This window comes from Leopardus geoffroyi, chromosome B4 (genome assembly GCF_018350155.1).
Source record: "Leopardus geoffroyi isolate Oge1 chromosome B4, O.geoffroyi_Oge1_pat1.0, whole genome shotgun sequence".
Lineage (NCBI taxonomy): Eukaryota > Metazoa > Chordata > Mammalia > Carnivora > Felidae > Leopardus > Leopardus geoffroyi.
Window position 1 is genome coordinate 36,918,776 of NC_059341.1, and position 13,288 is coordinate 36,932,063.

At 42.4% G+C, this 13,288-nt stretch overlaps 1 protein-coding gene across 49 annotated transcripts in view; it reads right to left on the bottom strand.

Annotated features, from left to right (window-relative positions):
• Window positions 1-2,952, bottom strand: part of WNK1 (WNK lysine deficient protein kinase 1) — a 164,030-nt gene extending 161,078 nt beyond the window's left edge. For all 49 annotated transcript variants that reach the window (XM_045464104.1, XM_045464079.1, XM_045464105.1 and 46 more), the window contains exon 1: window positions 1,797-2,952. In XM_045464104.1, coding sequence (XP_045320060.1) covers window positions 1,797-2,558 — 762 coding nt within the window. In that variant the 5' untranslated portion in view covers window positions 2,559-2,952. The remainder of the gene's footprint in view (window positions 1-1,796) is intronic.
• Window positions 2,953-13,288: the final 10,336 nt, after the last annotated feature.

Consider the following 13,288-nt stretch of genomic DNA (forward strand, 5'->3'; position numbering starts at 1 on the left):
GGCAAATTGAGTTTTTTTTCCACTGTATCATTAGTTCCAAGATAAACTATCAAAATATTACCATTGATTAAGGAAAACACAATTACATTCTGAGAAGTCTTGAAGGTTAAATAATTGAAACTAACAAAATTAGTCCATAAAGTGATCAACGTTTACTTGGGTCCAGTCTTAAGAAAGTAAGGTAACTAATTAAAAAAAAGTATGTATCCAAAAGGCACCTATTCAAATATAAAACCATAACAGAAGAATAAAATCCAGGATCAACAGTAATAGGCACCCCTTGTACAAGAGAAAAGTGTCTGTATGTAGAGAATAAATGGAATTTTTGCCTGTAAACCAAAAGGAATCAGACTTAAGTTTCTGAGGATGATCAACAGGAATAAAGTCATAGTTTGACAAGATTTTTTTTTTAAAGCTGCACCCTTTCCAATACAAATCACCATAAAACTGAGTTCCTTTTATTTCACAATGCCTCAGAAGTTCTACACCATTTATGTAAAACTTAAGAAATTATTATGTTCCTAAAGAAGTTGTCAGTTTTTAAGTTCACCTCCTTCCACATGTTAACTTCCCTTCACATTTGATATGGCCTTGGTCATTTGGAAAGTGACATTCAAAGGGTTAAGTATTAACATATTAGTTAATGGATAAAATAAACTTCTAGATTATTGTTATTTTCATATCCTATTTTGGTCCATTTTTTTGACAAGAAGAATATGGGTAACAGGCATTTTCATGTATAATGTATCTAACTCTTTCATTCAGTGGAACTCTGCTTCTTCCAATAACCTATGTTCACTTCCGGACGAGGAGAACATTCAAGCAAGTTGCTGTAGGTCAAGCAACAAGTTACCCAAACCTAGCTATTTAAACCTAGAATATATCTGTCAACCAGAATGACACACCATGATTTACCCCATGAAAACCTCTCTGAGAGGTTAAAAGCAAAGCACCGTGAGTCCTTTAGACTCTTGTAAAAGTTTGGCTTAAAAACCTTTCATAACAAGTTTAAAATAATAGTGACATTACAACTCTAAAAGCACTTCTATAATTGTACATGGGTTCTTGTACTGTTCACTGTATAGAGAACGGACTGAAGACATACTAGTTTTAATTAACACTGTCAGATAACTGCCAGCTACCAAAAGGCTTAAGCATCATTAGGTGGAACAATATCAAACACTTACTGTACCCTTTTAGTCCCGAGGCATTTATTCAGAGAAGAAAATCTTTTTTATATAGTTCATACTAAATGCCTGTGCAATCACCAACTAGGATATATCCAAAGTAAGGTCATTCCCAAAGTAAGGTCATTCGTGAACAAGGTCGTTCTTATTTTAAAAGTACAGCCTGATGTCAGGGATGGAAACGCGCATGTAACACACCAGGAGCTCAACAGTGCAGAGCGTCTGATGAGATGGAAATGCACAAGGCAAGAAGACTCTGTACTTTCCTAATTCAGAAACTTTCCCACTAATTCCGAGTTTCCTGCCAGACACTAAAACAATAACAAGTAGGTAATGCATTTGTACTCAGATGATTTTCATCACTCCCTCTCCAGTATCAAATCTCTTTGGCTACCAATAATTCTTACCCTACATCGGGTACCCTACGTACATGCACAAATTCTAGTTTCTATCTCTTGCAAAGTTGGTACTCCTCGCCCCGCCCCGCCCCGCCCCCAGCCCCCGAGCGAACAGTTAGATAATGACTTGTAAAGGATGAATTCGATAAACTGGCTTAACCAAGCTAAATTTAGATCCAAACCACCGAAAGATAAAGAAGTGGGGCTATACCTGCAGTTCACACCAGGCGACCTCCACAGTAGTTTCAGTGTCGAGACCTTTGTAGACGGTCTTAAAGGAGCCTCGGCCAATCTCGATGTCGAATTTGAGAAAGCGGCCATCGTTGGACATTCCCACGGCCTTGGTCTCCAGCTCTTCGATGTCATCCTGTTGCTGGCTCCGTTCCTCCTGTGGTTCCTTGGCGCTGCCGCCGCCACCGCTGCCACTTCTGGCCGACGGAGGCTCCTCTTTGCTCCCCACATGGTTGGGCTGGGAAACTTGGCGGTCTCTGCCGGTACTGCTGGGGGCGGTCGCGGCTACAGCGCCCGCGCCGGCTGGCTCCCCGGGGGCGGCAGCGGCGGGAGGCAGCTGGGCTACCTGGGCAGCGGCGGTGGCGGTCAAGGTCTCCTCGCGGTGGGGCTCCGGCGGGGTGCTCTGCGGAGCCGCCGTGGAGACGGCGGGCTGGGGGAGAGAAAGGGGAAGGCCGGGCAGTTCCAGCGCAGTGGCGTTGGAGTCGCAGATGACGCTGCGGCGGAAGAAGCGGTGCTCAGTGGTGGTAGTGGTGGCGGCCGCGCCACGGCTGTCCTTGTCCATAGTGTGGCGGCGACGCCGGTACTCCTCTGTCCGGCCAGTTCCGGCGTCGGGCCCCGCGCTGCCCAGTTTCTCCCCCACCGAGGAATCGGAGCTGGAGCCATTCTTGGGGGAAGGCGCCGGCGGCGAAAGGAACAAGGAGCTCGGAGTGCTGCTCTGCTTCTCTGAGGCGCCGCCAGACATGGTCGGTCCGCTGGAGCAAGGCGAGCGGGCTCGAACTCGTGAAGGAAGAGAAGGCGAGGGGCCGAGCCCGAGGAGCGGCGGCGGTGTGCGGGTCCCGCTGCGACGGCTCCCGCCGCCGGCGAGTTCGGATCCACCTGGACGGCTGGCTCCTCACTCAGCACTGACGAGCCGCCCCGAAGGAGACGCGGGCCCCTGGGCCCAGTTGCGGCGGCTGATACGGCTCACGAGGCGGGCTCGTCGGAGGGCGATCGAGGAGCTGGGCCACGGGGGTTAGCGCCTCACGGTCCGCATCCATCCTGCGGCGAGAGACGGCCGAGAAGGCTGGAGCAGCGGAGGCGCCGCAGTCATGAGGGGCAGGGCAAGGGGCCGGCACCAAGTCGAAGCGGATGCGGCGGATGCGGCGGCGGCTCCAGCTCCCCGCCGCCGCCGCCGCTTCCCGAGCTGGGCGGGCTAGGCCCCGGGGGCGGCGGCAACGCGAGGAACGGACGGGCGCGGACTCCCGAGCGGTGGCAGCCCCACAGCCGAAGAGAGTGGGAGGGGCCGAGGAAGGAGAGGGAGGGCCGGCCGGGGGCTCCCGGTCAGTCAATCGGTCGCCTCCTCCCACACGCGCCCCCAGCTAGGGGGACCAGTCTCACAGGGCGCCCATCGACCGGACGGGAAGGGCCGACGCCTCGAAGCCTCGGTGCCTGAGGAGCGGGCCCCCCCTTCCCCGAGGCCTCCCCGCCCGCCCCGAGCCTGGCAAACCCTCGTCTCCTCCCGGGCCGGTGCCGGGGGCTGACGGAGGGAGGGAACGGTGGGGAGGGGAGGGCCGCTCACCGCGGGGCCCGAGCTCCGCTGCTTCTCTGGGCCGAGAGTAGAGGAGACCGAGAGGACTGGGTGAAGGGGGTTAGGGAGAGGAAAGAGTAGTCACCCCCACCGGGCGCCTTCTGTCACCGAAGATGGGGGCGCAGAGTGGCCGAGTGTGAAGAGCCGCGTCCGCCGGGGAAACTCTCCGCGCTAAATGGCGCCGGGAGTCTGAAGCCTCCACACAGCCCGCTCGGACCCCGCCCCCCGCCGCCCGGGGCGCCCCACCCCCACCCCGCTCTCGGGGCTCTCGCGCAGGCGTGCTAGTCCCGAGGCTCCCTGGGACTTGTAGTTTTGGCATTAGAAGGATGAAAGGGACTGAGGACGAGGGAGCCTACGACTTCCGTGATGCTCTGTGGTTGCTTTACCCTGATGCCTCATGGGAGTTGTAGTTTTCTTTGGAAACCGCCCCTTCTGGAAGGCTGATGGGAGCGTCCCGGTGGGTCGCTAAACCCCATCCTTAAGTCAACGCTAGCTAGGAAAATCATTATTTAGGGTTTAATTTGCGAGAAAGGGGAAGGAAGAAAAAAAGGAAGAGGGAGGCAGGACGAGAGGAGAGACTTCCATCATGCTCCGTTGAGGCGAGAGAGAGCTAAGAGGTTGCCATGCAATGAAGGATGATCTGTTGTTCATCTTTAATGGGGAGAGCCGCAGTAGCGTTGAGTGACTGTAGGGGTGTGGGGGTGGAGGAGGAAAGCAAAGCAAAGAGAGCTAGAACCTGAGCTCAGAAAGCCGGAGGGACTGAAGACTCCCTCTGTGGGGTCAAAGAAACTTTGTGAAGATTGTGCATGGGATTAATATTGGTTAAATACGTTGGGGAAGGAGACGGGGAGTATTACCTCTTATCGTCTTCCCTTCCATAGCCTTTAAGGCCACATTCTCAGTTCCAGCTCCAAGACAGATATTCTGATTCTCAAAGACGGGCTGCTCTCCTGAAATCCAGGATTCATAGCGAATCCTTTGCTTTGCCAGAAAAATACTAACAGTGCGGTGGAGGGGAGAATCCGAGAAAAGATAAGGTGCACGGATCTTTGCGTCTTTTACCACAAACTTGGGAGAGCTGAGTTGACTTTTGCCTATGTAGCCGGTTGAGCTTAATTTCCATCTTTCGTTTGCTTGGAGACTTAGTAAAACAACATACCCTTTTTCTAGAGGTGCACGAATGTACATGTGTAACTTATTCCGTGGCTTTGGACATAGAGGAAATCTGGATCCATGTAGTTCACAGTAATGGAATGCTTTCCTTGAAAGCATCCTTAGGCTCTCTGGACCCCTTTGCTCCTAGCAACTACTCAAGATTGTGCAGGTGATGAGCACCAGGGGGCACCAGACAGAGTGGGAAAAGCCAGACCCGTCAGATGGCAATTAAGAGTGTTAGCCCACCGGGTGAAAGCGGGAGGCTCTTAAACGTACGCAACCGCAAGATAGCGTCCACAGGCTCCTGCCTCTCACCAGCGCCCGCTATAGAACGAACTCAGAAGCACACTTGCTAGCCAAGCACCGCATTTGGAATATGAGTAGTTTGAAAGCAACTTGACAAAAGATTCCTTAGCGCGAGTTTCCTAGGAAAGGCCCACGGGTTACCGGGATGAGCTCCACTTCATCTGATATGTAAAATAGTTACACTATTCTTCAATATTTTCTCAAAAAAGTACACTTTCAGGTTTACAAAAATTTGGTTTTAGCAACAAGGGTTGTTAGGTTTCATGAAGCTAACAAACTATGAACATTTTAAAATATAAATTCAGTGGGGGTAACTAGAGTACACACTGCATTGTACCCAAGACCCTTGACAATCACGCCTTATCAACATGTTTTTTCAACAACAAACAACTAAATTCATTGAAAGTAACTTAATTAACTTGAGCTAAAGCCACCCTTGCCCAGAAGACCGCTCCTACTTGTGTAACGTTAGCTTTACTCTGAGAACAGGTACAACTTTAAGTTGAATATAACCATACTGTGTACAATGGCATGTAGATTTAAAGGTTAAACTGTTTAGTGTGTATATTTTACTACAGACACTTACTTGCTGGGTTTTCTTTTTAATGCCTACCAACTTCTAATTAACAGGATATTTCTGTTACTCATTACTATAATATCCCTAATAGTACTTTCTCTTTCTCTGTCATTTCAATTATTAAGTAAAGAATTGATCCCTCTATAATTCATATAAAACATCAAGTGGCATAAATAGAGGTAGCAGAAAAAAACTCAGGATACAATGGACACACTAAGCTCAGAGATTTTTAGCTCCTGACAGATGGGTCCATAAAAATAATACCAGTATTTTATTTTCTCTCACTATACTCTTCGTTCATTTTAGTCCTTGCTCATTTTCTCAAATTGAGTCATGTTTCTATTTCCCAACCATTTTATGTTTAGATGGTGCCTGCCATTTGTTACTAACTAGTAATGAAAGCCAGAGACAGCTTTTATTTCAACAGTAGCTAAACATACAAAATCTACCTTATTTTGTACGTGGCATATTTCATAGGGTAGCTTCTTGAGGTATAGGGCGAAAAAAACACCATCTTGAAAACATTTCTCTTTTTTTTGTCTCCTTCCTTTTCCATGCTCCGTTGTTTTGCCTATGGATATTTTTAATGTTACCTCCCTGTCATATGGAACCCAAGGAAGAAGGGAGAGTCAGGCAATTAAACAGTGAAGAATAGACTTTTTAAAACCTTTTTTTTTTATTATAAATGAAATAAGGGGGAAGGTGGAACTTGCCTTCTTTCAAAGCATTTTATAAAAGCATAGATAATAGAACAGAAAAGTGAATACAGAAACAATCTTATGTATATATGAGGAAGATGGCATTTCAAGTCAGTGGAGATAGGTTAATAAACAGTGTTTGGACAACTAGTTATTTATTTGAAAAACAAATTAGTTTCAATGTCTGCCCCCTACCCGTCACAAAATTACCATCCTCATAGTTAAGGGTTCCTGGGTGGCTCAGTTGGTTAAGTGTCCAACTCTTGATTTCAGCTCAAGTCACGATCTCATGGTATATGGGCTTGAGCCCTGCAGTGGGCTATGCACTAACAAAATGGAGCCTGCTTGGGATTCTCTCTCCCTCTCTCTTGCCCCTCCCCCCACCTCTGTCTTTCAAAATAAATAAGTAAACTTAAAAAAAAAAAAAAAAAGAACTACCCAAGATCCATAAAGAAAAATACTTGACTATTTTGAAATAGACAATTCTGTTCAGTAGAACACAATTAGCTGACAGAAAATTTTGAAACCTGTATAACAAAAGACTAATATTTAAAATATATAAATAACACCTATCACAAAGGATAGTACAATCCTATAGATAAAGGGAGAGGATATGAAAAGACAGTTGAGACAGGAGGAAATCCAAATGACAGATATAAGCTTAAAAAATTGGTGAAACTCAATAACCAGGGAAGGGCAAATTAAAACAAAACATACACTTTTCCCTTATAAAATTGGCAAAATTTTTAAGTATTTATAATATCAAGTGTTGGCAAGGGTGTGGAGAAACTCATGTGCTACTAATGATAGCATAAATTAGAAAAACCTTTTTAGGGGGCACCTGAGTGGCTCAGTCCGTTAAGCATCCATCCAACTTCAGCTCAGGCCATGATCTCACCATTTGTGAGTTCAAACCCCATGTCTGCTCTGTGCTGACAGCTCAAAACCTGGAGCCTGCTTTGGATTCTGTGTCTCCTTCTCTCTCTGCCCCTCCCCTGCTCATGTTCTTTCTCTGTTTCTCAATAAAAAAAAACGTTAAAAAAAAATTTTTTTTTTTAAATAGAAAAACCTTTCCTGTGGGTAATTTGTTAGACTTACTGAAATGTACAACGTGGGGCGCCTGGGTGACTCAGTCAGTTAAGTGTCGGACTTGGGGCTCAGGTCATGATCTTGCGTTCTGTGGGTTCGAGCCCTGTGTCAGGCTCTGTACTGTCAGCTCAGAGGCTTGAGCCCGCTTTGGATTTTGTGTCTCCTTTTTCTCTGTCCTTCCCCCACTCGCACTCTGTCTCTCTCTCACAAAAATAAACATTAAAAAAAATGAAATGTACAATGTGCACAGCATTTGAGCTAGCAGTTTCCCTTCCTGGTAACTGCCTTCCAAAATCCTTGCATATATGCACTGACAAATATCTATAAGAAGATCCACTACAGCTTTGTCTGTAATAAGAAATTGAAACAATCTGCATATATGCTATTATAGTAAAACTATAGTATATCTAATTTTGGGAACATCATGCAACACTAGAAGAGAAGGAGGTTAATATATATGTAGTGGCATAAAAATAGTAAGTGAAAAACTCAAGTTGCTGAATAATATGTACTAGATCATATGTTGTGTTTTTTAAATTATGTTTCTATATGTATTTAAATGCACAGAGTAAAAGTGTGAGCAGTACACTCCAAAATTAAAAGTGGGAGATTACTTCTGGGGAGTACTCTTATCTATATTGTTTGAATATATTAATACATTCTCACTTATTGCAGACAATTTGAAAAATACAATAGAATATGAAAGTAAAAATCCCCAGCAAACTCTACTAGTCTTTGAAATATCAACTTTTGATGTTTAGGTATCTTTCTTTCCAGAGTGATAAAAAGATTTATAATTATGTTATAAGCATTTCCAATGTCATTAAATATTCTTCGGAAACATAATTTTTAATGGCTGCATAGGATTCCATCATATGACATTACCAAGTATAAGTGTATTATGTCATCTAGAAAGAACATAGGGGAAAATATTTAAAAATAGGAATTCCTATTGGGGCGCCTGGGTGCCTCAGTCGGCTAGGCGTCCGACTTCAGCTCAGGTCATGATCTCGCGGTTCATGGGTTTGAGCCCCACGTCGGGCTCTGTGCTGACAGCTCAGAGCCTGGAGCCTGTTTTAGATTCTGTGTCTCCCTCTCTCTGCCCCTTCCCTGCTCGTACTCTGTCTCAGTCTCAAAAATAAATAAACATTAAAAAAAATTTTTTTTAAATAGGAATCCCTATCATGTTCTAGGCCTTAATAAGCTCTCACAGGAAGAGATGTATCAGAATTACCTAGGAAGCTACTACAAAATACACCTGTTGGTGTGTTTTACCGCCACTACCCCACCCAACCCAGGTGTGTATTTGGTGAGAGAATCCATTGCAAGCAGACCTTCACTATAAGAAATGTTTTTTTTTTTTTAAGTCTTCAGTAAAAAGGGACACCTGGCTGGCTCAGTCAGAGGAGAGTGCAACTCTAGATCTCAGAATTGTGAGTTTGAGCCCCATGTTGAGTGTAGAGATTACTAAAAAAATTAATACAAAAATAATAAAAGAAAAACTAAAGTCTTCAGGAAAACAAACATTAATGGGTGGGTTAGGAAATTAGGATTTAAACAAGGAATGAGAAACATTGAAAAAATAAATGTGTTGGGAAACAGAAAAGACATTTTTTTAGTCACATCTCAATAGATTCAGAAAAATCATGCAACAAAACTCAACAAATATTAATTAAAAAAAAAAAAACAAAACTCCAGGTGACCATAAATAAAAGGGAACATTCTCAACATGATTAAGTACATCTATAAAAAAAAAAAAAAAAACAAAAAAAAAACAAAAAAACCCCTGAGTAACATCATGCTTAGTGGTAAAAGAACAAATTCTAAGATGGCAGACAAGGTAAGAATATTCACTCTTGCCATTTTTCATAACATGGTACTGGCTATCCTATTGGATGCAATAAGAGAAGGAAAAAGATGAGTGACATACACGCTATAAAGAAAGAAGTAAAACTGCCTTTATTTATAGACCTCATGATGGTATATATAGGATATACTAAGGAAGCTAAAAAAACAAACCCTATAGAACTAATAAGTGATTTAACAATGACACTGGATACAAAGTTAAGATACAAGAATTGATTGCATTTCTATATATAAGCAATGGACAATTTAAAATGTAAACATATATCATTTTAGGGGCACCTGGATGGTTCAGTTTGTTGGGCAGCTGACTCTTGATTTTGGCTCAGGTCATGATCTCATGGTGGTGAGATCAAGCCCCTGTGTTGGGCTCTGAGCTCGGCGTGGAGCCAGCTGGGGATATTCTCTTTCCCTCTCCCTCTGTCTCTCCCCTGCTAGCGCACACGTGCACTCTCTCTCAAGAAAAAAAAAATTCTTTTTAATTAAAAAAAATAAAAAATAAAATTTAAAAATATCATTTGGCTTTCAGATATCAACAAGTTTACAGTGTTTGATCCCTCACAGAAACATCACTTTGAATAAATATCTACACATGAAAATACCTTCACAAGAGCTAAAGATTTCAGGTCAGTATTATAGCACTGGGTGGAGCAAAGAAATAAGAAAAGATGCATTGGGAGGATAGGAAAGACAGTTTCACATTATTCCTGTCACTCCTTCCTCAAGACCAGGCAGTCCACTACACAGAGATATATCCTCCCAGTGGGAGAAGAAGAGAGAAGCAAACACTCAACTTCACTGTAGACCCCACCACTAGGTCTACCTCAGAGACAGGTGGCCCCACCCTCCAGACCAGCTCCCCTGACTCCAGCCCCCAGACCTACCCCAGTGCCAGACTGACCCCTGAGGCCCCAGGTTCCAGCAGAATCAGGGCCCAGGCCTACCCTAGTAGACCTTGGTACTGGGCCAGCCCCACAGACCCACACACTATGATTGCCCCCATGAGATCAAGCTCCAGGCCCATGCCCCATGGACTCAGGCACCAGGCTGACCCCTTTGGACCCAAGCACCAATCTTGCCTAACTGCTGACCCAAGCACCAGATCTTCCTGACCAAGGATTTCAGCAGCAAGCCCACCCATGGACACCACAAGACAACCCACCTAGGATCTCTGGATGGGCCGATTTGTAAAAGGCTTTCCCTGCTGAAGCCAGCCTACGCTCCTTCAAAGGTACATACACCAATGTAAGGCAACAAGGATCACAAATAAGGAAACATGATACCACAAAAGTAAACTAATAAAGCTGCAATAATGGACCCTAAACAAATGGAGATCTATGAACTGTCTGACAAAGAATTGAGAATAATCCTCTGTAAGAAATTCAGTGAACTACAAGAAAACACAAATAGGTAACTTAACAAAATTAGCGATTTCCTGGATATAATACCAAAAGCATAAGCACCAAAAGCAAAAATAAACAAGTGGGACTTAACATCAAACTAAAAAGCTTCTGCACAGCAAGGAAAACAAGTAGAAAAATGAAAAGGCAACATACAGAATGGAGAAAACACTTGCAAACCAGATAGCTGATAAAGGATTACTATCCCAAATATGTAAGGAACTCCTACAATTCAGTAGCAAAATAAATAAATAAATAAGTAATGAATTTAATTTAATTAATTAAAAAGTGGGCAAAGGATCTGAATAGATATTTTTCAAAAGAAGACATCCAAATGGCACACAGATATATGAAAAGGTGACTAACATCACTAATCATCAGGGAAATGCTAGTCAAAACCTCAATGAGATAACACTTCACACATGTTAGGATGGCTATTATATTATGAAAAAGACAAAAGATAATGTGTTGGTGAGGAGATGTGAAGAAGAGAATCCTTCTACACTATGGGTGGGAATGTAATTTGGTGCAGCCGTTGTGAAAAATAGTATGGAGATTTCTCAAAAAATTAAAAATAGAACCATATGATGTAGCAATCCCAATTTGGGAAAGGAAATGAAATCCAAAGGAAATAAAAATAGGATCTTGAAGAGATATTTGCACTCCTATGTTCACTGCGGTGTTATTCACAATAGCCAAGATATGAAACAACCCAAATGTCCACTGACAAATGAATGGATACAGAAGATGTGGTATAAATATACAATGAAATATTATTAAACCATGAGATAAAAGGAAATACCGCCATTTGTGACAACATAGATGAAACTTGAAAACATTATGATAAGTGAAAAAAGCCAGATAAAGACAAATATTGTATGATCTAAGTTATATGTGCAATCTAAAAAGGAAAAAGAAAAAAAAGTCAAACTCATAAAATCAGAGAATAGTGGTGGTTACCAGGGGCTAGGTGGAGGTAGCAGTGGGGAAATGAGGAGATGTTGGTCAAAGCGTACAAAGTTGCAGTTATGTAGGATGATTTGGTCTAGGGAGCTAATGTATAGGCAGAATGACTATACTTAATAATACTGTATTGAACACTGGAAATGTGCTAAGAGAGTAGATTTTAGGTGCACTCATCACACACACAAAATGGTAATTATGTGAGGACATGATATATCCATTAGCTTGACCATACTCATCATTTCACTATGGATATGTATAATGGCTCATCATGTTGTACACCTTAGATATATACAACTTTTATTTTTTAAATGTAAATACAAAATTTTAAATATCACTTAAGATAGAGTCAAAAAACATACCTAGGAAAACATTTAACAAACTATGTACAAGATTTAGGTATTAAAAGCCACAAAATATTGCTGAGAGAAATTAAAGACCTAAATAAATGGATCAGAACACTCAGTATTATTAAGATGTCAGTTCTCCCCAAACTGATGTATAGATTCACCACAACCTCAATCAAAATCCCAGCAATCTTTTTAAACATGGAAATTGACAAACTGGTTCTAAATTTATATGGAGATACAAAGAACCTGGTATAGCCAAAACAATTTGCAAAAAGAACACAGTTGAAATACTTATACTACCTGATTTGAAGACTTAACTATAAAGCTGCAGTCGTCAAGGCAGTGTGGTACAGACATAAAGATTAACAAATAATCACTGGACCAGAATAGAACATGCCAAGACACATAGACAATGGTGGTAAGGTAATTCAATAGGGAAAACAAATAACTTTACAACAAATAATGCTGGAACATTTGGATGGCCATATAGAAAAAAATAAACATTGATTCTTTCCTCATACTATGCACAAAAATAAACTCAAGATGGATCATATGCTTAAATATAAGAGTTAAGGCTCTAAAACTTCCAGAAGAAAACAGAAGAAAATTGTTGTGACCTTGGGTTAGGTAAAGAATTTTTAGGACATGAAAAGCACAAACTATAAAAGAAAAAAATTATTAAAGTGGACTTCATAAAAAAAAAAATCTGTTCTTTAAAAGAGAATGTTATAGGAGCGCCTGGGTGGCTCAGTCGGTTAAGCATCCAACTTCGGCTCAGGACATGATCTCATGGTTTGTGAGTTCAAGCCCCACATCGAGCTCTGAGCTGTCAGCACTGCATTAGATTCTGTGTCTCCCTCTCTCTCTGTGTCTCCCTCACTTGTGTTCTGTCTCTCTCTCAATAAATAAACATTTAAAATAAATAAATAAATAAATAAATAAATAAATAAAAGAATGTTACAAAAATGAAAAGCCCGGAGACTGAGAGTAAATATTGTAAAAAAAGATATCTGGGATAAGATTTGTAAACAGAATACGTGGAGAACTCTTACAATTCAACCTTAAGATACACAGTGCAAAAAAAAAAGTATGCAAAAGATTGAACAGATACTTTACCAAAGAACATAAATGAACGACAAATAAGCATATGAAAAGACATACAAGGGGCGCCTGGGTGGCTTGGTCGGTTAAGCGTCGGACTTCGGCTCAGGTCATGATCTCACAGTCCGTGAGTTCGAGCCCCGCGTTGGGCTCTGTGCTGACAGCTCAGAGCCTGGAGCCTGTTTCAGATTCTGTGTCTCCCTGTCTCTCTGCCCCTCCCCTGTTCATGCTCTGTCTCTCTCTGTCTCAAAAATAAATAAATGTTAAAAAAAATTAAAAAAAAAAAAGACATACCACATCATTAGTAATTAAGGAAAATGAAATTGAAACCACGATGAAATAGTACCACATACTCATGAGAATGTCTAAATTAAAAAGACAGAGAATACCAAGTGTTGACAAG